Source organism: Balaenoptera borealis (assembly GCF_965194805.1).
Source record: "Balaenoptera borealis genome assembly, chromosome: 18".
Lineage (NCBI taxonomy): Eukaryota > Metazoa > Chordata > Mammalia > Artiodactyla > Balaenopteridae > Balaenoptera > Balaenoptera borealis.
The window spans coordinates 5093958-5121954 of NC_138877.1; the positions used below are offsets into that span (position 1 = coordinate 5093958).

At 41.3% G+C, this 27997-nt stretch overlaps 1 protein-coding gene across 9 annotated transcripts in view; it reads left to right on the top strand.

Annotated features, from left to right (window-relative positions):
• The first annotated feature begins 10810 nt into the window (after nt 1–10810).
• The window catches only part of CDK8 (cyclin dependent kinase 8), a 243372-nt gene continuing 226185 nt past the window's right edge, over nt 10811–27997 (top strand). For 7 of the 9 annotated variants that reach the window (XR_014236821.1, XM_082365093.1, XM_082365090.1 and 4 more), the window contains exon 1: nt 11046–11659. Coding sequence is in view for 6 of the 9 variants with exons in the window: in XM_082365093.1 (XP_082221219.1) it covers nt 11532–11659 (128 nt within the window). In the remaining 3 variants the exon portion in view is untranslated. The other 2 variants (XM_082365098.1, XM_082365097.1) reach the window with 2 other exon arrangements.

The following is a 27997-nucleotide window of genomic DNA, read 5'->3' on the forward strand; positions in this document are numbered from 1 at the left end:
ATCTAACTTTGGAATATTTTCATAACCCCTAAAAGAAGTCTCACACCCGTTAGCAATCATCCCATTCCTTCCCACCCCCACTCCCAGCCCCTGGTAGTCACTAAGACACTTTCTGTCTCTGTGCATTTGCCTGTAGGACATTTCCTATAGATGGAATCATGCAAGAGCAGCCTTTTACACCTGGCTTCTTTCACTTAGCACTGTTTTAAAGGGCCATCCACATTGCAGCCTGGGTCAGTGCTCCATTCCTAAAGAGAAACTTCTTAATAGCCTTTTTCTGCATATGAAAACCACCTTCAAGGACACCCCCTGTCATGGGTTGAATGTGCCCCTCCACTCATATTCTGAAACCCTAATCTCCCCCCACCCCCGGCCCCCATCTCAGAATGTGACTTAATTTGGAGATAGGGCCTTAAAGTGTGAATTAAGTTAAAATGAGGCTATTAGGGTGAGTTCTAATCCTATCTGACCAGTGTCCTTATATGAAGAGGAAATCTGGACACGTGAAAAGATACCAGGGATGTGTGCACACAGAGGAAAGGCCATGTACAGGCACAGCAAGGAGGCAGCCGTCTGCAAGCTTAGGAGAGAGGCCTCAGAAGAAACTAAACCTGCTGACAGCTTGATCTTGGACTTCCAACCTCCGGAACAGTGAGAAATAAATTTCTGTTGTTTAAGCCGCTCAGTCTATGGTGTTTTGTTATGGCAGCCCTAGCAAACTAATGCGCTCCCTACATCAACAGCTTAGAGTTTTACTCTATCAGAAATTCCTCCAGATAGAAGCATGTGCCCAGGGAAATGGAGCACTCAAGCTCCTAAACCTGTGTTCTAGAAATGTCCATCATTTCCTTTCAGAGAACCTGCCAGCTGCTTGGAAGGAGCCACTCTAGACCATGGGACCCCACCTCTCTGGCCACGGCTATTTGAGATAAGGTACATGTTCCAGATTTTCTAGGAATTTGGAATTATGTCATGGAGATTTTGTCAGTTAACTGTGAGTAAAAGAACTGAAAGGTCATAGAGACAAAAAGGCTAAGACCTCTCAGATGGCGGCCATGAGCAAGTAAACAGTAATTAGAAAAGGAACAGAGAGCTTGCCAGTTCCCAAGGGGCTCCGTTACTTTGTCAACAAATGGGTCTGTGTGATTCTCCTATGTCTTTACATCATTCTCTGTCTTTAATTAGGTTATTTTACTGGGGTTCTTGCAGCTAAAAATTCTTCCTCTGAATCAGCCAGGATTCAAGGCAGGATGCAAAAATCACTCTGCGTTTTTAAAGCAGAAAGGTATTTATTACAGGGAATTAGGCACCTACAAAATCATTGCAATGGACAGAGGAGTGTGGGCTGTGGGTTGAGCCTCAGACCAACTCCCACATACGTTCAGGACCGACCTCAGAGGAGAGCTACCACCTCTGAGGTGGCCACTGGAGTCCTGAGTTCAGGAATGTCCGGCATCAGCTGCTGTAATACAGCGATCTGGAAGCCAACAGCAGAAATCCTCTGTTCCCAGAGCCATGGGTTATCTCTTAACACCGTCAAAGCCGGTAACCATGCTGAATCACTACTGCAGAAAATCCTCACTCCAGAGCCTTGCTTACCATCAGGAAAACAGCCCAAAGCGGGTAGAAATACAGCTTCTGCTTCAGCTCAGTTTTCCACATCTCGTTGAACACTTTTAACTGGCAGAACCTAATTTGCATCCAGAACTGTGGTTGCAAGAAAGCCTGGGTAATGTCATTTTTAGTGTTCCAGGCTTTATCCAAGATGGCACACCAGAAGAAGGGAAGAATGGAGGTTGAGCAAGGAGGTCAAAAGTACCCAATGTCATTCTCATCAATCTCACCTATCCAGTTTGGCCAGAGGCTGTCTTGGGTCAGGTTCTCTAGAAACAGAGCCTGAAACAAGGATTCTTGTTCAAGCGATTTTATGAGGGGAGTGCTCTCTGGAAAAGGCGAGTGAAGGAAGCAGGATTGGCCAGGAAGACAAGGAAATAAGAATGAGCCTCAGCTGATCCCACACAATTCACCAGCAAGTGTTATCCAAGAAGGCCAGCTTTTTGTACCCCCATTACCCCTGGATGAGGTCTTCGATGCAGGAGGACAATTCTCTAGAGAAAGTGGCATCTGGAATGGTTATCCAATGCTCACAGCAGCTGGGGTACAGATGCACTAGCTTATAAGTGGGTTTGGGCAGGGCGCTGTCTTCCACCTTCGCAATGTTTAGATCGCTTGCTTTTTGCATAAAGGTACTCCATCTAAGCACAGTTTCTCCAGAATTCTTATTAGCCACAATTTCTGGGAAATTTTATAAGAGGAGGGTGATGGGCCAAACTACAGTCCCTGCTGCGGCAGCTGGTCCCAAGGCCATAACTGATGCTATTATACATGATGGTTTAGTTTCTAAATTGCCCATAAAGCTTAAGTGGTAATTGATTGAAACTCATTTTTCATTTTATTTGATCCCCTACTGTGCCTGACCTGTAGGTTTATCCTTTTCTTTTTTCAGTTCCTCCTTTGGTTATCTGTGTGACCTTTTGCAAATTACTAAATCTCTGCATGCCTCAATTTCCTAATCTGTAAAATGAGTATAACCATAGTACCTACCTAATTCTGAGGATTAAATGAGTTAATGCCTTGCATGTAGAAAATATTCTATAAATATTAGCTGCTATTACTATTATATTATTATCATCTGTCCTAGGTTGGCTCCCTCCTACCCCCAAAAAAGCAGAACCTTAGGCAAGGATTCATGTGAAAAGGATTTAGGAAGTGTTCCCAGGAAACACCAGTAAGGGAGTGAGGGAGTAGAATTGGGGAAAAAAGAAGCCTAAGTCAGGGTTTAATACCAGTTTGGACCTAAATTCAGCGGGACACAGGAGACAGTGCAGGTTACCCCAGTGTGGTCCCAATCAGAGGTCATGAGAGCTGGAGTATTCATACTTGCACTCACAGTCACTAAGGTGGGGGTGAGCTTAATTTCCAGAACTTCAGTTTTGTGTGTGAAAAGGCGTTCCAGTAGCCTAAGGGTGGTAGCTCCACAAAGAGAGAAAGAAATCTGAACGGATATGGTCAGAGCATTGACTTGGCATCTGCTACACCATCAACACTATCATCACCATCATCATCATCACCACCACCATCATCACCATCATCCTCATTATCGTCATCACCATCACCGTCATCACCATCACCAACATCACTACCACCATCATCATCACCATCACGGTCATCATCATCACCATCACCAACATCACCATCATCATCATTATCGTCATTACCATCACCATCACCGTCATCACCATCACCAACATCACCACCACCATCATCATCACCATCACGGTCATCATCATCACCATCACCAACATCACCATCATCACCATCACCAACATCACCATCATCATCATTATCGTCATTACCATCACCGTCTCCCATAAATCACACAATGGTACCTAGTTTGAAAGGCATTGTGTTAGGTTCTGGGGACAAAAAGAGCTACAAAATGCAGGCCCTGTCCTTCTACACCTTAGAATCCCATTGAAGAGACAGGATAAACACACAAAAAGAAGCATATGCAAAGTGCCAAATAAGTGTAAACAGGGTATTGCTATGGGAATGTATTGGCATTGGGTGATAAGTTAAGATCCCAGCAGGACCTGAGTTGGATATCAAAGAGGGGGTAGGGTTTAGAGAAGTAAAGAAGAAAGGGGGAGTGGGGATAGGGAAGGAGGGGAATGACGAATGTTTCAGGGAGAATCAATAAACTTGTCCTAATGTAGCGGTTCTCAACCTTGAACGCTCATTAGGATCACCAGGGAGCTTTAAAAATCCCAACACCCAGCTGTAGCCCAGATCAATTACACCAGAATTGCTAGGGTGATTCACCAGGTGTTTCCAGTGGACACCAAAGGTCAAGAACCACTGTTTTATTGGGTGGGAAGCAGCACAGGAGAAACTGGCTAGAACTGTACTAGAGATAACTGAAGAGCTCAGATTGTGCGAAACTTAGCTATGTGGAGCTAATTAATCTAATTCTAACGTTTCTGTTGCAAGCTGCCCTAAGGTATTTTCATGTCAGGCTAAAGAAAATACAGAGGCTGGAATATTAGATGAAGGAGTTTGAACTTTATGCTGTAGGTGATGAAAGGTCACACAGGGTCCTTGAAGATTTCTGAGCAGAGTAATGATGTAAATAAAACAGCATTTTAAAATTTAAACAGGATGTAGGGTTTCAGAGCAAGAAGGACAATATCTGATGGAACTTGACCTTGGCTGGTAAGGGGGAAGGGCTACTAAGGGTGAAAAAGTCCCAGAGGTTCTGGGCATGGAGTTGCACGGAAACAAATAACCTCAGGTATCAAGTATCAGGTGGTTGCAGAGGTGACCTAACCGTGTTTATGTTCGATAGAAAGAGAGCTCTGTGGCTCACAGGAGATCCATTTTTGCACAGAAACCAGCCAGAAAAGACTCAGCTTTTCTCGTGACTGGGTCTGAGTAACATAGTCCAGTTACCTGGAAGGTGAAACATATTGGAATGAGAAGAGAAGCCAGCGTAATGTTACACCTTGAAAAACTGAACACAAACCTGAATGGTGTTCTAGAGATTACTTGCTACGCTGTTGTGTGGCAAAGTATATTTTGAACTGAAAATTAAAGTCATATGCTTATTCAAGAAAAACAGGTGCCCAGTAGAGGAAAAAAGGACAAGATTATAGTACTGAATATCAATTTAAAGAGGTAAGCTTTCTTTAGTACTTACAGAACATGAGAGCAGAATTCGTCATCAACAAATGGGAGAGATTTTCAGTTTGGGATGGTCTTACCGGTCACTGGAATGGGAATCCCTTAGCTAAGAAAAGGAGAAATCATTTTTAACCTGTTATATTATTTTTTCAGCTGTCTGTTTTATTTAGTATGTATTTGATGGAAGGGTCTTGGCCCCACACACAGATATTAATGGAGCAAGGAATGAGGGTAGGTATTTATTTTAAAAATTACTTTGCAAAAAATTAAATTAAAAACTTCAAGCTAGTATTGATATGAGGGGAAATCCTGTCTTCATTTTCCTCCTTACCCAGCTTAATGTCATGGTCTGTTATTTTAACTACTCTGCTGCCAATAATGCTCACTCCCCGCCCCTCATCTTCTTTTCATCATACCCAGCTGGCAGGGCCCTAACCCCGGATGAATCCAACATCTGTCTTTTCCCGGTCTCCACCTGGGCTGTTGAGTGCTGGTGATGAAAATCTCACAACAAGGCAGATGGATGTTGATACAATGCATTGCTGCACCTGCAAACGGGCCCTTGACATTGGCTGGAAGTCCTACGATGATCTGCCAGCTATCTCTCTGATTCTGCCCAAAGATTGTTTTCAACCCACAGTCTTTTCAGATATGAAACCATTGCTTTCTCTCCTTCCACCCGTCTGCTCATTCACAGCAGGTGAACTTTTCTTTTACCTTCCAGAGAAAGCCAAAGCCATCTGAAAAGGAACTACTTGCACCAAATCTACAGATTCATATGCATCTGTGCCTGGGTAGACTGAAAGGCATGGATGATATTCTGCACTTCCTACTAACAAGAGGTGGAGTCTACTTGCCCACCCTTTGAATCTGGGCTGGTCTTGAGTCTTGCTTTCACCAACAGAATGTGGTAGAAGTGATGTTGTGTGAGTTCTAGAGCTCAGGCTTCAAGAGACCTTACGCTTTTACCTTTGCCCTTTGAGAGCTCTCCCAGGCAATGTAAGGAAGTGTGAGATTGACTGCTGAGCGGGGAAGTGGGTTAAAAGGCTCTATAACCTTGCGCCTGCCCACCTCTTTGTCCTTACCTCACACAACCTCCCCCCTCACTCATGACACTCCTATCACACAAGCCTTCTTTCTGCTCCCCGGCTCCCAGCTCAAGGCCTTTGCACCTGCTGTCCCTCTGGTCCATCCACCTGGACCACTTTGCTCCCTCCCCTTAGCAGCTTTTGCTTCTCATCACTCAGATCTCAGCTGAAGCCTCATCTCAGAGCACCTTTGGCCATCCACCCAATTTAAGTATCTCCTCCCGGCCCCACTTTCCATCTCATTGCCCTGTTTTACTTCTTTGTGGTACTTCGAGCTTTCTCCCTTCTCCTGTGAGCTCCCCACCCCCTTCTTCCTCATCCCTCCAAATGAAGGCACTCTCATATTCTTATATGACCCTGCCTCTGTGGCCACACTTCACTGGTCCAGGATGGGCCCCTAACCTAGTTGGTCCAGAGCCCTTCCTGGGATTTTCAGGACTGGAATTGAGAAGCAGAATCAATTATTCTCTAATGACAGGCATCTTACATCAAATTCAGCAACTGTGAGTGGTCATGTGTCGAGTCATGTGGAGCAAATGACTCTGTGAGAACAAATGACACTCACATGATGAAGCGGAGAAAGGAAGTTATTTATGAAAGTGTTTTTTTGGTTCTGACTGTTTCTAAGGTCTAAATTAAATTCTGGATGCTTATAGAGTTAGTTGAGAGACTTTTTGCATCAGTATTTTCTTTGAAAAATTATAAGACTAGAGCGTTGATTCATTTAACTTGCTATTTCTTGTGTCTAACACTACACTCAAATATAGATGCTTCATATGTGCTTTTCGATAATAAAGGTGATGAGTATTCTACCTGCAGGATGGGAGAGCAGATATTTTCCGTTTAAATCACACTTTGATACTGAGTGAGAAAACGGAATTAAAAGTTGTAGAGACAGCAAGTGATCAACACTGAGAAGACCCAGTAGGACTCTTACGTTCATATATCACGAAGCACCAAATCCTTCTGCATGCTGCAAAAAAGTACATGTTCAGAGGCAGGACTGAGGAAAAATGCCAAATGGTTTCAAATGACCGCCCCCCCCCCTTTTATTATTATTAAGGTCCACTTCAATCTTTATAGAAACCAAGCCAGGGAAACACATTCTAATTCTAAATAATTATGCAGACTATGTCCTGGGCACTGCGGGGAGAGCCACAAGATAAGTTACAGACTCAGTCATTAAGGTGTTTATTAAAGGAAAGGTTTTTTTTTTTTTTAAGTACATAAAATAAATGACTACAATACAAGGTAGCTGTGATGTTTCTATGTGAGTTACAAAGAAAGTGCAATGGTGCCAGGGCTGGGGTAGGAGTTCACGGTAGCGAAAATTCATATTCAGTTGTAAGAACCAGGAAAGGCTGCATGACTAACTTAGGCATTTGAGCTGTATCTTGGAGGATGGGTAGGCCCGCAAAGGTCAGAGATGGTATGAGGAAGCATCCAGCCTTTGAGGATTGGACAGACAAAGGTATACTTGGCATGAGCACGAAGCACACTGAGCAGCTAATGAAGGCCTGAGCTCGTAGGGTTGGCAGGAAAACCACAGAATGTCTGTCTACTGGCATCGCTGTGCTGGGGAATTGGGAGGTTCAGGACACAGTATGGTATGTTCAGTTTCAGAAATTTTAAGTTTGTGATGACAGCACATTATCCCCTGAGGCTGAACAGGAGGCAGTGGAAATGTGGGGCTGGTGTCTGAGAGGCATGTTTAGACTGGAGATGTTAAATTTAGAATGAAAAGAACCACATTTTAAGAAAAGAAGCATGAGCGTGATTTGCGCATTGTCTGGGACATGGACCAACGAGGGTCACAGACTCTACAGTGTCACTGGAGGTCATCGTGGAGCAAAGAGACATGATGTCAGGATGACCGGAGGCTGAAAATCAAACTGAAACAGCAGCTCTTAGGTCCCTGATGTGTTCAATTCAATCAAATAACAGTTAAGTCTGAACCTGATTCTTTGATCTATAGCAGGGTCCCCAACCTTTTTGGCACCAGAGACCGGTTTCATGGAAGACAAGTTTTCCACAGACGGCGGTGGGGATGGTTTCGGGATGATTCAAGTGCATTATGGTGAGTTGTGCACTTTATTTCTGTTCTTATTACACTGTAATATATAATGAAATAATTATACAACTCACCATAATGCAGAATCAGTGGGGGCCCTGGGCTTGTTTTCCTGCAACTAGATGGTCCCATCTGGGGGTGACGGGAGACAGTGACACCCGAAGTGTGTTGCTTATGTCCAGTCTACTCCGTAAGATGCAGCTTAATTGTCACGTGCCACTCACTGATATGAGTCTGCAAGCAAGTGATTTATTATGGTCTCTGTGCAGTCAAACCTCTCTGCTAATGATGATCTGTATTCACAGCCACTCCCCAGCACTAGCCTCACTGCCTCAGCTCCGCCTCAGATCATCAGGCGTTCGATTCTCATAAGGAGCGCGCAACCTAGGTCCCTCGCATGCGCAGTTCCCAGTAGGGTTTGCGCTCCTAAGAGAATCTAAAGCCACTGCTGATCTGACAGGAGGCGGAGCTCAGGTGGTAACACGAGCAATGGGGAGCGGCTGTAAATACAGATGAAGCTCTGCTCACCTGCCCTGGTTCCTAACAGGCCACGGGGTTCCACTCCATGGCCTGGGGGTTGGGGCCCCCTGATCCACAGGAAACCCTTTCCAAAACCAGGTTCCCTCCCTCAAGTTTTTGGATTACAAGCATGTGCCCCAAGGGCTTCCCAGCTCATTGCTTTGGCTCTGCAGGCTACTTCTTATCTCCCGTAATTGAGTCTCCGGCTGCTGCCCTTTCCTTTCCTCCAAGCCTGGATGACACAGGCTCCACAGGTAAGACCCAGCTGATATCTCGGGGATAATAGAAACGGAATTACCACACGGAAAAGAAAAACCTCGAGCTGGATATTAGATATTACTGCTCCTAACACATTTGCCAAGCTCCCCTTTAAGGGGCCCTAGTGGCTCTCTCGTCCTTTGCTCTCCATCCTGATGCTCCTTTAAGGGGCCAGCTTACCTCACACCATCGTGTGCCCCCGACCTGGAGTCCAGACCCCTAACTCACTCCATAGCTACAGAGAGCAAAGCAAGCCTTTCTCTTCCCTGGTCCAAGGCTGGAGTCCTTTTCTGTCCCGGGATTACTCATAGTAAGAACACTGTTAGTTAGCTTGACTATAGTAATCATTTCACTATGTATATGTGTATCAAAACATCACGTCGTACCTCTTAAATCCATACAATTTTTATTTTTAAAAAACACTCAGTTTCTTCATAGGGAGGTCTTATCTTCATCCACAGGGTGGACAGAGTCAAAGCAGTAGTCAAAAGTACAGTTTAAGAAGGCTGAGACCTTCAGGGTTCAGGAACATCGTGTGCAGGGGCTGTGGGAGACAGGTGCAGGGGTGGGGTGAGGCAAGCCCAGTCTCACGCTTCTTCACAACCTTTTCTCTAGCGTGGTGGTTGGGTTTCTCAAGATCTATGAGTAAATACTTGGACAAAAAGACACAGCACTGAAGAAATACAAAATATGTATGTTTCAGGAAGAGTCTATTCTAAATCCATATTTAGGAACAAAAATTGAATTCTGTAACTATGCAAAGGAGCAGTCCTGCTAGAGAATCACCCAGTTGACATCACTGAGTGGAAACATATAACGCCCCATTCATGAAAGCTTAATTTTCTGGTGCACTTACTCTAAGCTGAGGTCTTTTATATCTCCATTTTGCAAAGAAAGGAATTGAGGGTCCAGAGACACACTGCTAATAAATGGCACATCAAGATTCAAACCCAGGCCCACCTAACTGGTCAGTGTGCTTAAACACTAAATATTATTTGATGTACTAGGAAAAACAACTTCGTTTGAACCAGCGGTGAAGTCACTATTTTCTCCAGGGAAATCTGTATAAGAGCCCTTCTGAGGAGTTTTCATAAAATGGTATCACGGTCATCATTTGTACATAGATATTTTTGACACAAACATCCTTACTCATTAATTCAACAAATGTCTACTGTGCACCAAAATCAAGCCATGATACTAGGTGTTATGGAAGATGCAAATATTACTTCTTATAGGAATTTATAATCGCGCAAGGGAGAGGAAATAAAAGACAAAACAGAATTTGATGAGTACCACAGGAAAAGTGAAAAAAATGTGTGATGGAGGTTAAAAGTGGGAGAGATTATATGTCCTTTGGGAGGTGGGGAGCTTTCGTGGAAACGATAGCAATTGGGAAAAGTAAAATAAATATAAATACAAAATTAATATAAAATCAAAAAATGAAAAACAGACGTCGAAATAAGGGGGATAAAATAACATGAGGGATTATTATCAAGATATCAGGACTCCGCCAGCTGACACCTTTCCTACCTTAAAATTATCAACGGTTTCCATAGATTTAGATCCATTGCTGTAATCATGGCTAAAAATTGCTGTTCGTATGGGCAGTGGTGCAGAGGTCATACTCAAAATAACGTCCCCTCTGAAAGGATGGGACGCATTGGGATGGTCGTCTGTCACAAGAGTGATACTCTTCAGGAGCAGCGTGGCCACTCCTCACTGACTCACTTTTACTGATGTTTGTAATGTGTGTCAGCACGTAGCTATCATCGTGCAGCCCTTATCAGACTGTGAACAAGAATACACCAAGTAATAGTCTGTGAGCTGTTGACCAATACTTCGACTTTTTTCGATAACGATAATGCCCTCTAAACTCTGGAGTTCGGAAGTGGCGCAAAATGTGATTCTAATACAAACTAGCCTCCCTCACACTTGAATTTCTTTGGTTAAGTTTCTAGCCCAAATCAGACTCTAGCGACATCGCTGTAAAAAAAGCCCTAGAGATTGAAACGACTCACCTCCCGTTGGACTACGAATCCCATCATGCAACGCTCCCACAACCCTACCGCGGGGGGCGGAGCCGCAGGAGGGCCGGCCACGGCGGCGGCGCGTGCATTCTGGGCGTTGTAGTCTGGGGCCCCGGCCGCCGCCGGGACGCCCCACGTGGTGCGTGTGGCGGCTGCTCTGGGCAGCGGCCACCGCGCTCCGTCCGCGCAGCCCTCGGGGAGCGGGCCCCGGTGGGGGAGGCCGGCCGGCCGGCGCGGCGCGGGCCGCAGGGTGGGCCGAGCAGCCCGAGGCTTCGCGACGTTTTTGCGACAGCGCGGCCGTGTTCCGCGAGTCCCCTCCCTCTGCTCTCTGAGGAGGTACCGGCTGTTGTGCGGCGCTGCCTTTCTGTCTGAGTGGATGGGAGAGCGAGCGAGTGGGCGAGTGAGTGAGTGTGAGCGTGTGTGAGCGCGGCGAGGCGCGAGCGCCCGAGGGGCAGTCCGCCGCGCCGTCCTGCCGCTGCCCGCCGCGGGGGCCGAGCGCGCGGCCGGAGCGCAGGGTCCGGCGCCCCGGAGCCCGCGGGGACAAGGGCAGCGACCGCGCTCCCCGCCCCCAGCCCTCGTCCCTCGCCCTCCTGCGCCCGGGGACTGCGCCGTCCCCGCCGGCCGGCCCCCGCCCCGCCGTCCCCCTGGATGTCCCCGGCGCCCTCGCGGGGCCTCCTCCTGCTCCTGCCGCCGCGGCCGGGCCGGCGCTGCGGCCGCCGGGCGTAGAGCGGGCGGGTTCCCGGGGGCCGCGGCTGCCGGAGCCTCCCCGGTCCCCACCCCCGCCCCGCGGCGCCGCGACCCCGCTCCCCGGCCTCGCAGGCCGTGACAATGGACTATGACTTTAAAGTGAAGCTGAGCAGCGAGCGGGAGCGGGTCGAGGACCTGTTTGAATACGAGGGCTGCAAAGTTGGCCGAGGCACTTATGGTCACGTCTACAAAGCCAAGCGGAAGGATGGGTGAGTGTCGGCGTCGGGCGGGCGGCGGCGCCGGACAGGTGGGCAGCCTCCCTCCGGCCTGGGTCCGGCCGGCCGGGCTCGGGGAGGAGCTGGGGCCGAGGGGGCCGGGCCCGCACGAGACCCCGCGAGCCGCTGCCTCTGTCTCTCCTGGCGCCGCTCGTCGGGCAAGGGAGCTGTGTACTTTTTTTTCAGGGGTTTCGGTACCAGATTTCTTTAAAATTTCGTTAAGAAACGTCAGTTTAAATGGTCTTTAAGGGGGGTCGATTTATTATGGGAACCTTCTGGGGCTTTCCTCAACCGCCTCTGGACTGACAACCATCAGTCTGGAAGGGAAGCTGGGATCCTTTCCCCCCACCAGTTTGTGATTGATTTACGATCAAATTCGGATTTTATTTGGGGGAAAGAAATCAGCAAGTCAGTGTGGTTCTGAAGAGTTCCTCCTGGTGATCACTTGCCGCAGAAACGTAGTAGTTACTCTTTCGATATCATTAGCTGTGAGTTTTACCTAGAACAATGGGGGTTTGGTGCAGGGTGGGTGGTGAGGAAAAAGGCTGATGACATATAGGGGTGTCTTCTTCAGGCCGTTCCCCCCAAGTGTAGCAGCTGGCAATGAACTTTCAATAATCTCTTTGCTTCAGATATTCTTCCCTAGAAATATTAAGTCTATGACTGGTAATGCTCCCAATTTAGTTTGCGAAACCGGCAGGTGAAGTGTTCATTTTTCCTTTGTCACTAGGTGAATAGCTTGTGATGTTGACAAAAGAGAAGGCATTTCTTAGTTGAGAAAATATAATTTTTTAACTCCTTGTTTTCCTCTTCTAAAAACGGATGTTGTCTTTATCGCCTTTGACACTGTAGGAAACTGCTGGAAAGAGAACGTCAAAGCTTGTTATATAATCTTTAGATTTTATTATAAACAAAGTAGGTTTACTTGAACACCACTGTTTGGTTAGCTGCTGTTCAACGTTTAAGATAATTGCTTTTTTTTCCCCCAAATCACATAGGAGGGTATGTTCAGAAGTATATTAGCACTAAAAAAATGAAACCATTCATAGAGCTGAAGTTACCTGGGTTGGGGGGGAAGCCATATTTATAAATACTTGAGTATTCTCAATATTGGCAAAGGAAGGATCTACCTATTCAACATTTTTCTTAGATTTACTGAGATGTCTTTCTAAAATAACTTAAAATGGACTCTAAGAGGAAGAAGATAATAATTCTCATTAATTTGGAATGTGCATTTCAGTGCTTATATGCAGCAGTAAAGCAGTACTGGTATATGCAAAAGGTAGGGATTTGAAAACTTGATACTGTGGGTGCTGCATGTCTTTAAAAGTACTCTTTAGCGGAATGGATAGTCTGCTGACATTTGAGAAATCAGCTTCTGGAGATGTTGACTCTGTTGTTTAATTATATTTCTCATTGAAGTATTACTCTGTAATAACGTACATATTTTAAAAGTTATCCTTGTTAACTTCCCATACAACAATTTTTAAAGGCCTTACACCATCTCACTGTCCCCCAATATTATGTAATTTGGGGCATATTCATAAAATCCCTGATCCCATGAGATTAGACATTATAGTGCATTTGACCAGTCTGTCATCTTTTTTATAAAATTCTGGTGATCTTAAATTCTTTCTAATCTCTCTAAGAAAAACCAGTTCTATTTTCATAAATTACCAATTTAAGCTAATAAAACATACAAATTTTATTAACTTTGATTTTACATTTTATGAAAAACTATAATATTGTTTACTAGCAAGAGGTACTTTTGACCACATTTTATATCTCATGGTCAAGTTTTAATTTAGGCTAAGAATAAGTTTAGAAGAATTATACAATTTAAAATTAGCTGAATGTATAATATATGAACATTTCTTTGTCATTCATGATAACCAAAAAGTAGGTAGCATTGCATTTTGGAAAAATTAACTTTTTGTTTATAATTCTTTGGGTTTGTTTTCCAGTAGCCTCTAATGATTTTGTTTATAGGAAGAACTGTTTTTTAAAAAATGGATGAAATGTCAAGAGAGTTTTAAAATTACTTAAAACAGTTTTTGTGCTCCAGAGGGGATGTTTTTTGGCTTCTTATAACCTCACTCTGGTAAAATGCAGCATTGTATTTATGAAGCTCTTTTGATCTTATGTCAGTCAAACGTAATTTAATGCATTTTAGTCCTGGTAAAATAAAATTTGTGGCTGTTTAATCTTTTATAAAAAGATGATGATCAAATAATTTGTTTCTAGTATTGATTTACTTTCAAATGAAATTATATATTCTGCAACTGAAATTTCAGACAACTCTAGGAACCCAGACAATAACACCTTCAAAGAGAATACTGAGATTTACAATAAAATGAAATAAATTTCATTTAGATGTATTTGGCTATTGAAATGGAGGTATCCAAATGTATCCTTTCAGTTGTCCAGTGAGCGTCATAGACATGAATAATTAGTAATGGAATTTAGACCAGAGGAGTTAGCTTCTTAAATTATTGTTTTAGGAAATAAAACAGCTTGAAAGGTCATTTCTTTGATTTTAAGTATTAATAATACTCTCTTGCTAGTATACTACACTTTTGGTAAACTCAGCATTTTAAGGAATGTGGGGAAGGTGGAATACTTTATTTGAGGCATGATTATATACATGGAAAGGGGGCCATTTATAGTTGTGTTATTTTCAGATTCTAATAGAGTTAAAACATAAATGCACAGTAAATCTTGGGAATAATTCACTCTCACTGTCACCATAAATGAGATAGAGAGTGTCCTTTGTGTCTGAACACCAAAAGGGTACTCAGTGGGAAGCAGGGGGATTCATTTTCTTTCTGAGTCAATTGCATTTCCTCTTTGCAGAATTTAGGCAACCAAACTTATCTTGTTTGAAGGAATGGAAAAGTGTGAGAACCAGAAACAATTTGTGTTTTTAAATTCTAAATTCTCATTATTGGCACTGAACATTGTAGAATTTAAAAATTAATTTGGGGTAAGAGTTTGATTTCCAAAAAAGAAAAGCAAAAAGACTATTCTTGAATAGGGTTCTTAGGCTGCTGTACTCTATGTTCAAAAGAACAGATACTATATAATTGGGATTGTGTGTGTGTGAATGTGAGAGAGAGAGAGAGAGAGAGAGGGAGGGAAATATACAGAAAACTTTTGTTGGGGCACTTCTATAGACAGCACAGAGATTAGTAGGCAGTGGTAATGATAATAATAGCTGAATTACTGAGTAAGTCTTAGGACCTGGGCAGAGCCCTTTACAGCCGTCATCTGTTGAATCCTCACAAGTACCATACAAGTCAGTTGTGTTTTTTCAGTTTTATAGTTGAGGAAACTGAAGTTTAGAAAGGTTAAGCAAATTTGTCCATGGTCACATGACTAATTAAATGTCAGAGCTGGAATTGGGGGATTACAGGCAGGTCTCTTACTCCACAGCCCAGGCTCTTAACCATTATGCTTCATATTAAGATAAATATAAACATAGACATGGGGATTTGGTGTTTTAGTGGGTCATTCAGAAAACATGAATGCCTTATCACAGGACTAGTCTTTTCAATTAACTGATACTTTTTTAGTATGTTTCTGAACAGCCCTAGTTTTTCTGGTGCTGCAAAAGTGTGTAGCTGTGTGGTGTATACACACACACACACACACACACACACACATACACATACACATACATGTATTTCTGTGTGTGTGTGTGTGTGTGTGTGTGTGTGTAGGACCAGACTCTAATAGGGCATGTTAGGATGTGAAAATTCTTCATCTAGTGCCAAGAACTCTAAGCTGGGGAGACTGGAGAACTGAGTTTGAGCTCAGACTCTGCCTCTGATCACAAGTATGACCTTGGGCAAATCATTTGCCCTTGTAGACCTTTGTTTCCTTATTTCTAAAATTACGGGGTTTGAGTTGATCATTTTTAGGGCCTTCCTGGTATTAAAATTTGAGGAAGTAAAAATATAAAATACTTTTGCAAGATCAGGTAAGCAACCACTAAGACAAAAGTTTTACTTTAGACAGTAGTACACATCCATGTTTCTTAGTCTCATGCTTTAATGTGGGTTCTCATCAACTGCCAAAAAGAAAATAAGTAGCTTCCAAAGACTTGTCAGCTCCCTTACCTAACATGTCTTGTACCACTGTAGCATTCCCTCATGTTACATCTTAAGGTGTGGGATTTATGTGGCTACTTCCCCTCCTGTGAACCATTCATTTGGTGGCTAGCACGAGGAACGCTTCTGAGTTGATCTGCACTAGAGCTTTGAAGTCAGCTTTAATTCCTTAGCTGTGATCAGAACTCGGTTGGAACCCTTTATTTCCCCTGAAGGATTCGAATAGTTTTTTTTCTGAATATTGTTGAACCCTGTATCTAGGTTCAGTTTGATTTAAGTATTTCTTTAGATGTCAGAAATGCCAAATACAACATGTAATAATCCCCATCACTGGGGATTTTGCATGCCCAATAAGGAATATTCCTGATAACATTTAAAAAATGTGATGGAAAGGGACAAGCAGAATATTCACTATGCATTTCTTATCTACTTGCAGTTGAATTTATCTGCCTTAGATACTCAGTGCATTCAGATCCACTGGGTAGGCCACTTTGAGGTTTCATGCTTAGATCCCATTTTCTTTTTTTTTTTCCTTTTTTAAAAAATTAATTTTTGGCTGCATTGGGTCTTCGTTGCTGCGCGTGGGCTTTCTCTAGTTGCGGCGAGTGGGGGCTACTCTTTATTTTGGCGCGCGGGCTTCTCATTGCGGTGGCTTCTCTTGTTGCGGAGCACGGGCTCTAGGCATATGGGCTTCAGTAGTTGTGGCTCACGGGCTCTAGAGCACAGGCTCAGTAGTTGTGGCGCACGGGCTTAGTTGCTCTGCGGCATGTGGGATCTTCCCGGACCAGGGATCGAACCCATGGCCCCTGCATTGGCAGGCGGATCCTTAACCACTGCGCCATCAGGAAAGTCCCAGAGCCCATTTTCTTAGTAGCAAGACTGGCAAATTAATTCATTTTGGATTTGCTTATTTGATTATTTTACTGTTCTTCTAACATTGGAAGAAATCCATTCCCTCATTCACTCAGCAAATATTTACTGGACCCTTCTATCTGCCAAGCACTGTACAAGGTATTGAGAATGCCAAGATGAATAAAATATTCCATTATTTGATAAGACACCTACTGAGGAAACAAACGTAAATAAACTATAGCAATTTTAATAAGCATTATGATAATTAATACAAGGTGCTATTGGAACACAGACATGGAAGCTCCCAACTGCTTAGGGCTTTCAGAATAAACCTCTCAGAGATGGCAGCACTTCGTTGACTCTTGAAGGACAGGGAAGATTCCATCAGAAAGGGCATTTCTTTTTTTAACTTTCTTTCTTTCTTTTTGTCTTTTTTAAATTTAAATTTTAATTTTTTGGCCGCGCCCCAGGGCATGTGGGATCTTAGTTCCCCAACCAGGGATTGAACCCGTGTTCCCTGCATTGGAAGGGTGGAGTCTTAACCACTGTACTGCCAAGGAAGTCCCAGAAAGGGCATTTCAAGAGGAATAGGACAAAGGGTTTTTTTTTATTGTGCTCTTACAGACCCCAACAAATTTTGTGGGTTTGAATTATTTCTTCCCATGCCTTTCCTCACCTCACCTTGTCTGTTGCCAGCATCTTTGAGCTCCTGCTGTTTGTGTAGTGCTACATGCATGTGCTACAGGTGTTCCATTGTACCCATTGGACATGGTGAAGTCTCTGTGATTCAGTATGGGGCTACATTTATCAGCATGTACCGAGCACCTTAATTGTCTCCGTGGCAGTTTCCCATCACAAGAACATTGGTGAATCAGGGTACAGGCAGCCTCTGAAATCCAACTGTTTGATTTAGGAATATCTCTCATATGTAAAACTGCCATGGTAGAACAATGGCTCTGGATAGCAGATGACTCTCCTTTGGCCTCACATCCATGAGGAGTAGGGATCCAGAATTTTCTGTGCTGCTGAGATGGTGGTGGCCAACAGGTTGGAGGGGATTTCCTCTTGTTGGGACTCTCAGTTGTGTGAGAAGATGGTAGGGAGGTGGCTTCTGGCAACCGAATTTCAGCTAGGAAAATAGAAATAATGACAAATTATTATAAGTTACTGTAGGTCATTTGCAAGCTTACCTACTTTTTCAAAAATTAGTTCTTTTGGCAGTTGTGTTCAGAATTATGATTTACAAACATTTGAAATATGATCCATATATAAGTTGGGACTGTATATGCCAAATCAGTGTTGATAAATATATATTCTTCCCTGTGGCTGGTGTCATCTTTTTTGTAGTGCCTTGTATTGTTGAATCCAACCCTCATTGTCTCTTTATGTTTTTATTCTTTTTCTGTTCTTAGCTGCTGCTAGAGAATGAAAATCCTACTGTCCTTACCTCTTTCAGAACGATTTGTAAATTCTTTCCTTCACAGCAGCTTAGGTAGGCCTTGGCCATCTCTTTGTTTCTTAGAAACTACTGTGATTTTTTTGTCTTTAAATATCTCTTGTCACCTCAAGGCAGTTCTTGAAGTTGTCACTAAAAAGTGACTTTCACCTCTTAGTTTGATCTTAATACTTAAAGACCCTTAAGTTATCATTTTCTCAAGATTCTTTAGTATAGTGATTGTCAAAGTCACAAAACCAGTCCCTGCTGTAGTAAGCTGCTTTTACTGATAGAGTTATGTCTTGTCCTTCAGGTGTGTTGTCACAGAAAAAATGCTGAGAGTCCCCTTTTTAAAATTGAGATATATCACATACCATAAAATTCACCCTTTTAAAGTGTGCAGTCTACTGGCTTTTAGTGTATCCACAAGGCTATGCAATCATCACCACTACCTAATTCCAGAACATTTTTATCATGTCAGAAGAAACCCCGTATCAATTAGTAGTCACTCCACATTCCCTCTCTTCCCAGCCCCTGGCAACCACTAATCTATTTTCTTTCTCTATGGATTTGCCTATTCTGAACATTTCATGTAAATAGAAATATATAGTATGTGGCCGTTTGTCTTTTACTTAGCGTAGTGTTTTCAGTGTTCATTCATGTTGTGCATGTGTCAGTGTTTCATTCCTTTTTATGGTTGAAAAATATTGCTTTGTGTGGATAGACCACATTTTGTTTATCCATTTATCAGTTGGTGGACATCTAGGTTGTTTCTACTTCTTGGCTATTATGAATAATGCTGCTATGAACCTTCATGTGCAAATTGTTGTGTAGATATATGTTTTTGGTTCTCTTAGGCAAATACCCAGAGTCATATGGTAACTCTATGTTTAGTTTTTTGAGAAACTGCCAAATTTTTGAAAGTAGCTGAGAACCACTTTTGAGTGGCTTTACCTTGACTTTGGTTTAGAACCAAGATTTGTCCTTTGTCCACAAGACCTGGACACCTTAATTCCCAGGACACCTTATTAATCAGTAGCCCACCTTATTCCCAGGGAAGTGTTCACACACTAGTCTATTGTAGTGATTCTGAAACACAGATCAATACAACTGCTCCTCCTCCATCAAATCAGACCGCCCTTCTGAACTTGTTCTCAGGCAGCACCTTGTGCTGGGAACATTTTTCCCTCAGCTGAAATCGGTTCTAACATTTAGCTTCAGAAATCTTAACTACTTTATCTTAACGTACAACTCCAATAATTCTCTCTTCACTCACCACCTCGCAAAACATAGTTAGTTCTTCATAGATATATTATGTAACTACTTTAGTGTATATGTGGTTAATGTTTATACGTCCTTTGGGTCTTTCTGGTGAAGGTTTATGGGTTAGATATTATAGATTTCCTCTAGGGCAGTAATTGTGTTCCCCTTACTTCCTGGCATATTGCCAAATGTCGACAGGTATTTAATACTTTTTAATTTTTGGTGTACCTAAAATTCATATTTGAAAATTTTCCTTTTAAACTTGCTAAACTTAAAAACTTGAGCATATTTTGGAATAGAAAAGCAGCGCCTTGTGAAAATACCCTGAGAAGCAAAGTTTGATGGGCTGGCTAAATTGATACCAGGAACAGAATTGAACAAAACCAAAGGCCAAAGGCAGATGCAAGCTTTGTTAATTGACTGAACCAAATAGAAGGCCCAGGTATTTGAAAAATTGAGCCACTACAAAGAATAAAGTATTTTCTAAAGTATACCTTGTAAATGAATCAGTTTACATGGGGATCAGACCTATATTTCTAACCTTAAGGAAAATATAATTAGTCTCTGAACCAGAGTTGACATTTAGTTTTGTTTAAACTCTGTGGTTGTTTCATATTTGAAGTTTCCTTTTGTTATGTGAATAAAAAATTATATAGTTTAACAACTACTCAAGGTAACTCAGTTACTCCTCTCTCTAGACAAGCTCTTTAAAATCCATAACTTTATTATAGCCCATGAATTCTAACAAATAATCATCCTAAGGAGAGGAATTCTTCACATCATGATGCCTACTCTGGGTGTTTCTATACACCTGAATTTTATAGCTTGTCTAGAGAACTAAGGGATTAAAAAAAAAAAAAAAACAACCCAAACTTGTCAAACAGTGGTATTATGGTTTATATTAAGCAAGTCATTATTTTAGGGGAAAGAGGAGGTAGGTATTGAAAAATTATTTTTATGAGGCTTCTGTTTTAAGGAAAGCCAATAAATCATGCAGAATTTAAGCTTGTATAGAATAAATACATTTGTTTGGAGTTTTTTCACTTTATGAAAGAAGCCCTTTAAGTAAGGGAGCTCTCCTAGCATACTTATCCTGTGACTCAGTTTGCCAAAAATTCAGTTTATACACATTTTCCAAGAAAATGTTAAACACAGAATAAGGAGTACTTGTATTTGTTTTCTAGTGCTGACTTAACATTGAAGGTTCTTTTAAATGTAAAGTTAAGTCATTTAAATATTTGATGTTCCATTATAGTTTCTCTTTAGCTGTAATTTTAGGGGGGGGGCAAATTCGTGTATTTACAACTTATTTGGTCGCTGTTCATTGAATGTCTAGTGTGCCAGGTTCTGTGCCAGGTATAGGTGATTCAGCAGTGAACAGGCCATAGTTGTAAGTTGTTAGGGAACTTAAAGACTTTGAGGGACACAGGCAAGTAAACAGGTAATTACAATATAGTGGGATACAGCTGTGATGGAGAAAATGATTAATGAAATCTACTGTGACCTTATTTTTTTTCATTCAAGAATATTATGCGGGACTTCCCTGGCAGTCCAGTGGTTAAGACTCGTGCTTCCAATGCAGGGGGCGTGGCTTCGATCCCTGGTTGGGAAACTAAGATCCCACATGCTGCGCAGCCAATAAATAAATAAATAAATAAATCCATCGGATGGAGAATATTGATATTTAAAAAAAAAAAGCATATTATGCATCTTTCCATGTCAGTAAATATAGCTCTAAATCATCAGTTTTAATTATTGCTGGCATCACATTACACACACACACACACACACACACACACACACACACACACACACAGTAGATATGTATCCAGTTAACCAGTTCTCTAGTGATAGATGAAATTTAACTAGTCTCTAAATTTTAGCCATTGCAGTTAGGGAAGTACCTCCTAGAAAATATGACTACAGTTCTTCAACATAGTATCAAGTTCTTGCAGTGGAATTTTAGGGTCAAAGATTGTGTACTTTCAACAGCTGTATTTCTGTTATAAAATAAGATTGGATTATACAATTAATAAACTCTCAGGATAAAAATTCAAGCAGTGTGTAAGAATATGCAGGAAGATCATTGTCAGCCCCTCTTTGTATATATGCGTATGGGAGCAGATACGTGTCTGAGTCGACTTTAAAATTTACTTTAATATTTCATTCATTTTGAGCAAATTATACATGCGTATGCAAAAAATGTAAATATACTGAGGAAGTGAAAACTTAAGTCTTCTCACCTCTGTCTCCTCCAGGCACTCATTTCTTCTTTCAGAGCTGTCCACTGATAACGTTTCTTGTGTATGCTTTCCAGTTTGTGGACACAAACATCTTTGGACTTTGTTTATGGTATTATTTTTCATGCATAACTCTTTTATTTTTATAAAGTCACATTTATCAATGGCTGCTGGGTTATGTGTAAGAATTAGTTAGAAAGGTCTGTATGTCATCATCTTTAAACACAAAATGTATGATGGCGTATACTTTTCCTTGCTTTTCTCAGTTCATAGTTTTAGAGACTGGTAACAGCACATGTAATGTAATTCATTTCATCAGCTCTTCATTCTTTTTTATGAACATAATGTAATATACATATCCAATTGAAGGACTTTTAGGTTGCTTTCATTTTTTTTTTTTAATGCCCTTAAGCAGTACTGCAATAAATGTCCTTTATATCAGTTTTTCCACACAACTTTCTCTCAGATGGAGATAGAACTTCGCAGGTACCCAGAAAGTTCCCCACAGGGATATTTGCTGTGGATGATACCACTGGCAAGGAGCAAAGTCTTCATGAAGCAAGAGAAGCTCCCTTGTTATATCCACAGGGAGTTTTATCCCTCCTGGCTTCTCTCAAAAGTTCTAGAGACTGATCATCATGCCCAAGCACAAGTTACTGGTAACGACCCAGTACATAACTGCTAGACTGCTGCAGTGCAGGTCAGTTTCCCAGGAATGTCTTTTTAACAGGCCTAGGCTTCAGGCTCTTTGGAGGTCCAGTCTTATGCACATTTATACTCCCATCAAAACTCCCAAAACAAAACTTAATCTGGAAGGAAGAAATGGAAATAAATATAATAATGACATGCTTGAGTCCTGGGGGTAAATGCATGGTAAAGTTGGAATTGTTTATTCTTTTGGAAATTTTGCTGTAGGTTTTCTTTCCCCACATAGTCCTATGTATTTTAGATTACTTGTTGGCATAAAAAAATTGAGTCTTGTGGATACTTAAGATTACAGTCATTATTAAGTTTACATGTTATTTTATGTTCACTTTCATCAGATGATCTTTCTCTCTGTTTCCTGTTGCTTGGCCTTGGTCATCCTTTCATTTCCTGACCAGCATTGACCTTCCTATATCCAGTCTTTTCCTTTTCTCCCCTTTTTGGCTTGCTTTTTCTGTTTGGTACTGATTTTGGCTTTGACCTTGCTCCTTGTCACCAGTCTCAGTAGCATTCCCCTCTGGGCTGGCCTCTCTTTCTGCTGCCAATGGAATTTCTTGACTTTGTGTATTCAGCAGAGGGAATTATTTATGTAGGTAAGCAGGCAGCTGATTATCTACTAGACCGTTCTGATGTATTTTATTAATTTGGAAGAGACTTTTAAAAACAGTTTTAAGTACTTCTAAACATAACTCTTTCTTCATAGATATAATTTCTCCTCAACAGAAGTTGGAAAGTACTTACTCCTTATAGATAGATAAGAAGCTGAAAAAGTACGCAAACATTTAATCTTTTTATCTGAAAATCTATTTTAGTACACAAGAGTCCAGCGCTGCTTGAGAGTTTAAACCAGATACCCTGTAGCCAAAAGTTACTGCTGTTCTGTTTTAGCCAAGACTAGCTGACCTGCGGAGCCCCTTTAGGCTTTTGACATGTGCTAGGCTTGGACGTGCAGATGTGGAAAACATAAGGAAGTCTGTCAAAGTAGCACACACTTCACATATTTCATCTGTTTCTCTTCCGGATTTTTTTTTTGTGGGGGTGGGATGGGACCGTTCAGTTTCGGAAGGTGATTCAGCCTGATCTTCTTTAAAAACTTGAAGTTTTCAATGCAAGCAAAAAACACTAACCAAGTATACCACTTTTTAACCTTTATTTGACTTGGATCATGTAGCATTTGCTCTGTTTCTGTTGCACTTTGTAAGAACTGGACTCCCTGAGTTTAAGTATGCTTGCTCATTTTAAGTCAGAATGCAGTACAATTACATTTTTCCTTAGTGAGATTCTGTACTATGATTACCCCTGAAATGTTTTGGAATGTAAGATAACATTTGCCACTAGTTATTCAATATTTATTTTTAAGTGTTTAAAAAGTAGTTTTGATTTAGTTGCAGTGTACTAAGTAGGGAAATTAAATACCATTTGTCTTCATGGAGAAAATATTAGTAAAACCTTTCAAGAAGTTATACATTTATACTTCTTAAGGTTTTTTAATAGCTTTATTGAGATATAATTCACATACCATACAGTTTACCTGTTTTAAGTGTACAGTTCACCATCTTTTAGTGTATTCACAGAGTTGTGTGGCTGTCACCACAGTTTAATTTTAGAATATTTTTATCCCCCCTAAAAGAAATCCGGTACCCATTAGCAGTCATTCCCCTTTCCCTCCAACCCTCCAGCCTTAAGCAACCACTAATCTGCTTTATGCCTCTGGATTCGCCTATTCTGGACATTTCATTTAAATGAAATCATATAATATGTGGTCTTTAGTGATCGGCTTCTTTCACTTAATATAATGTTTTCAAGGCTTATCCATGATTTAACATGTATCACATTTTGTTTAGTCATTCATCAGTTGTTGGATATTTGGGTCATTTCCACTTTTTGGTTATTATGAATAATGCTGCTGTGAACATTGGTGTACAAGTATTTGAGTCCCTGCTTTCAGTTCCTTGGATATATACCTAGGAGTGGAATTGCTGGATCATATGGTAACTGAATGCTTAACTTTTGAGTAACTACCAAACTGTTTCCTCAGTGGCTGCACCATTTTACATTCCCACTAGCAATGCACAAGTGTTCCAGTTTCTCCACATCTTTGCCAACACTGATCCCCCCGCCTTTTTTTTAATATAGCTGTCCTTACGGCTATTAAGTGGTATTGATTTGCATTTCCCTAATGATGAATGGTACTTATTGTATCATTTAGTATCAGTAAATACTTCTCATTTACTTATTGATCATTTGATGATCTTCTTGGAAAAACATATTTATATCCTTTGCTCATTTAAAAATTGAGTTATTTATCTTTTTTATTATTGAGTTATAGGAGTTCTTCTGTACTCTGGATACTAGACCCTTATTGGATAGATGATTTGCAAATGGCCAATAAACACATGAAAAGATGCATCATCAGGGAAATGCAAATCAAAACTACAAGATATCACTTCATACCTGTTAGGATGGCTACTATTTAAAAAAAAAAAAAAAAGTGTTGGTCACTTGTATATCTTCTTTGGAAAACTGTCTATTCAGGTCCTTTACCCATTTTTTAATCTGGTTGTTTGGTTTTTTGTTGAGTTTTAGTTCTCTGTGTATTCTGGATACTAACCCTTGTAAGATATACAGTTTATGAGTATTTTCTCCCATTCTGTAGGTTGCCTTTTACTCTGTGGCTATTATCTTTTGACACATCAATTCGAAAAATTTTCATGAAGTCCAATTTGTCTATTTTTTCTTTTATTTCCTGTGCCTTTGTTGTCATAATCCAAGAAATCATTGCTAAATCAAGGTTGTAAAGCCTGTAGTTTGTAGTTTTAGTTCTTTAGGCCATGGATCCATTTTGAGTTAGTTAGCCATATTTTCTCCTAGAAAGTTTGAACTAATTCATACTCTCATTCATAATGAACAGGAGTAATGTTTGCCACTCCCTTGATCAGTGTTTTTATTATTTAATCTTTAAAATAATTTTCTTTTAATCTTTGTAAATTTGATAGGAAACCTATGGAGTCATGGTTTTATTTACATTGTTTCATTAATATTTAAATTTACAGTTTCGTGTTTTTTCATTTTTTAATTTCTTTGGTGAATTGCCTGATCATAGTTTACCCATTTTCCTATAATATTTTTCTTAAATTTTTTTGTGTGAAGTACTTCGCTTATTGGAATATTAAATTCTTTTATTCATGTGCAAGTATTTCCAATTTTTTATTTCTCTATTTATGATATTTTAATATGTAATCATCTGTCATTCTTCTTTTTTTTTTTTTTTTTTTTTTTAATTTTTTTTTTTAATTTATTTATTTATTTATGGCTGTGTTGGGTCTTCGTTTCTGTGCGAGGGCTTTCTCTAGTTGTGACAAGCGGGGGCCACTCTTCATCGCGGTGCGCAGGCCTCTCACTATCGCGGCCTCTCGTTGCGGAGCACAGGCTCCAGACGCGCAGGCTCAGTAATTGTGGCTCACGGGCCCAGCCGCTCCGCGGCATGTGGGATCTTCCCAGACCACGGCTCGAACCCGTGTCTCCTGCATTAGCAGGCAGGCTCTCAACCACTGCGCCACCAGGGAAGCCCCATTCTTCTTTTTTTTTTCCGTAATATTTTAATACTTTTCCACTTTTAAATACTGGTTTTAATTTTGTGATTGTAACATGGAAGATCCAACTTTATTATTTTTCTTTTAAATTTATTTATTTAATTTATTTATTTTTGGCTGTGTTGGGCCTTCATTGCTGCACCCGGGCTTTCTCTAGTTGTGGCGAGCGGAGGCTACTCTTCATTGTGGTGTGAGGGCTTCTCACTGTGGTGGCTTCTCGTTGCAGAGCACGGGCTCTAGGCATGCGAGCTTCAGTAGTTGTGGCACGTGGGCTCAATAGTTGTGGCTCACGGGCTCTAGAGCGCAGGCTCAGTAGTTGTGGCACACGGGCTCAGTTGCTCCGTGGCATGTGGGATCTTCCCGGACCAGGGATCGAACTCATGTCCCCTGCAATGGCAGGCAGATTCTTAACCACTGCGTCACCAGGGAAGCCCCCCAACTTTATTATTTAAAAAAAAATATCATCAGGATCATAAAGCTATTTAGAATAGTTACACTCTACACACACCCAAGATACTTTAAAATGATTATGTTTTGAGTTTGTAGATGAACAATGACAATAATCCAAATACGTTGTATGTACAACTCAGATCAAATACTGGTGAAAGTGTTTAATTGGACAAACAACTGATAAGCTTAAAGATAAGCAGCACAATTTCACAAGAGAACCAGCTCAGCCCAACTAAGATTTTCTTAATAGCAGTTGACACTGATGTTGTATAGGAGTACAAATTAGTTGATGAAACTGAGCACATGGGGGCCCCTTTCCTCCTTTTCCTTTTTTTGTATTCCTGCATCCCTCCCAGTCACCCTCTTCCTTGGTCCAGCTACCCCTGTGGCGAACCCAAAGCAAGAGCTGCTACGCTTGCCCTCCACCAGAAAATCAGGAGCCCTGACTTCCATGTGAGACCTGTGCTCTCTTGAACTGTACAGTGGACACTCAGGGACAGAACCCCTCATCACCAATGTTTTTCAAGTTTCTATCACAGTACAAAAGAGTAACTGAGGGGCTTCCCTGGTGGCGCAGTGGTTGAGAGTCTGCCTGCCAATGCAGGGGACACGGGTTCGAGCCCTGGTCTGGGAAGATCCCATATGCCGCGGAGCGACTAAGCCCGTGAGCCACAATTACTGAGCCTGCGCGTCTGGAGCCTGTGCTCTGCAACAAGAGAGGCCGCGATAGTGAGAGGCCCGCGCACCGCGATGAAGAGTGGCCCCCGCTTGCCGCAACTAGAGAAAGCCCTCGCAGAGAAACGAAGACCCAACACAGCCATAAATAATAAATAAATAAATTTTTAAAAAAAAGTAGAGGAATTTAAACAAAAACTCCTAAAGAAACAACATTTTCTGAGTCAACAAAGTTGAGCCCTCATAGTAAAAAAAAAAAAAAAAAAAAAAAAAAAAGAGTAACTGAGTAGAAAAGAGAGTAAGATGATGATTTATTTTTGCTTGGGGAAGAGAAGTGGGAAATAACTGTGGATGAGAAAACATCATGTATGTTCGGTATGTAGGAATTAGCCATATGGAAATAATTCGAGAGGGGCTGAATGTTGTCTAAAGGGCTGGTACCTCTCCAAATTTTGATCTCTTTTAAACTCCTTTCATATTCCCCAACTCATTTCTAAATCTGGTTGGGCAGGATTAACCCTAGTGCAGTACCAGTGCAGTTATCTGAAGGTAAAATTTGTCTTTTTTTTTCTTCTTTTCTTAATACAGATATTTTTACTGTAATCATTTTATTTACAGAATATTTGCAAAAGTATATCATTTACATTTAGTGCAAATGCAGCTAATGTAGATTTAGACACTGCTCTGTAAACTTTCCATACCTTTGTAAAATAAAGCTATCCAATTTAGTCATGATAGTTACCAGAAATGGCAAACACAGAAAACATTCATAGTGGGTATATAGACTTTTTTTTGAAGATTCCCATCAGTGGCCATGGTGAATTAACCTTCCCTCCCCAACCCTCCCATACTCCCACCCCAATCCCACAACTGATTGTAAAATAAAATACACATTTGAGGTATAAACTTTTCTTTTTTGAACATCACAATATAAAATGTTAACTGGTGATGTAGTAAACTGATAATTTGTCTTATTTGCCTTAACTAGCGTTATCACCATATAGGCACTT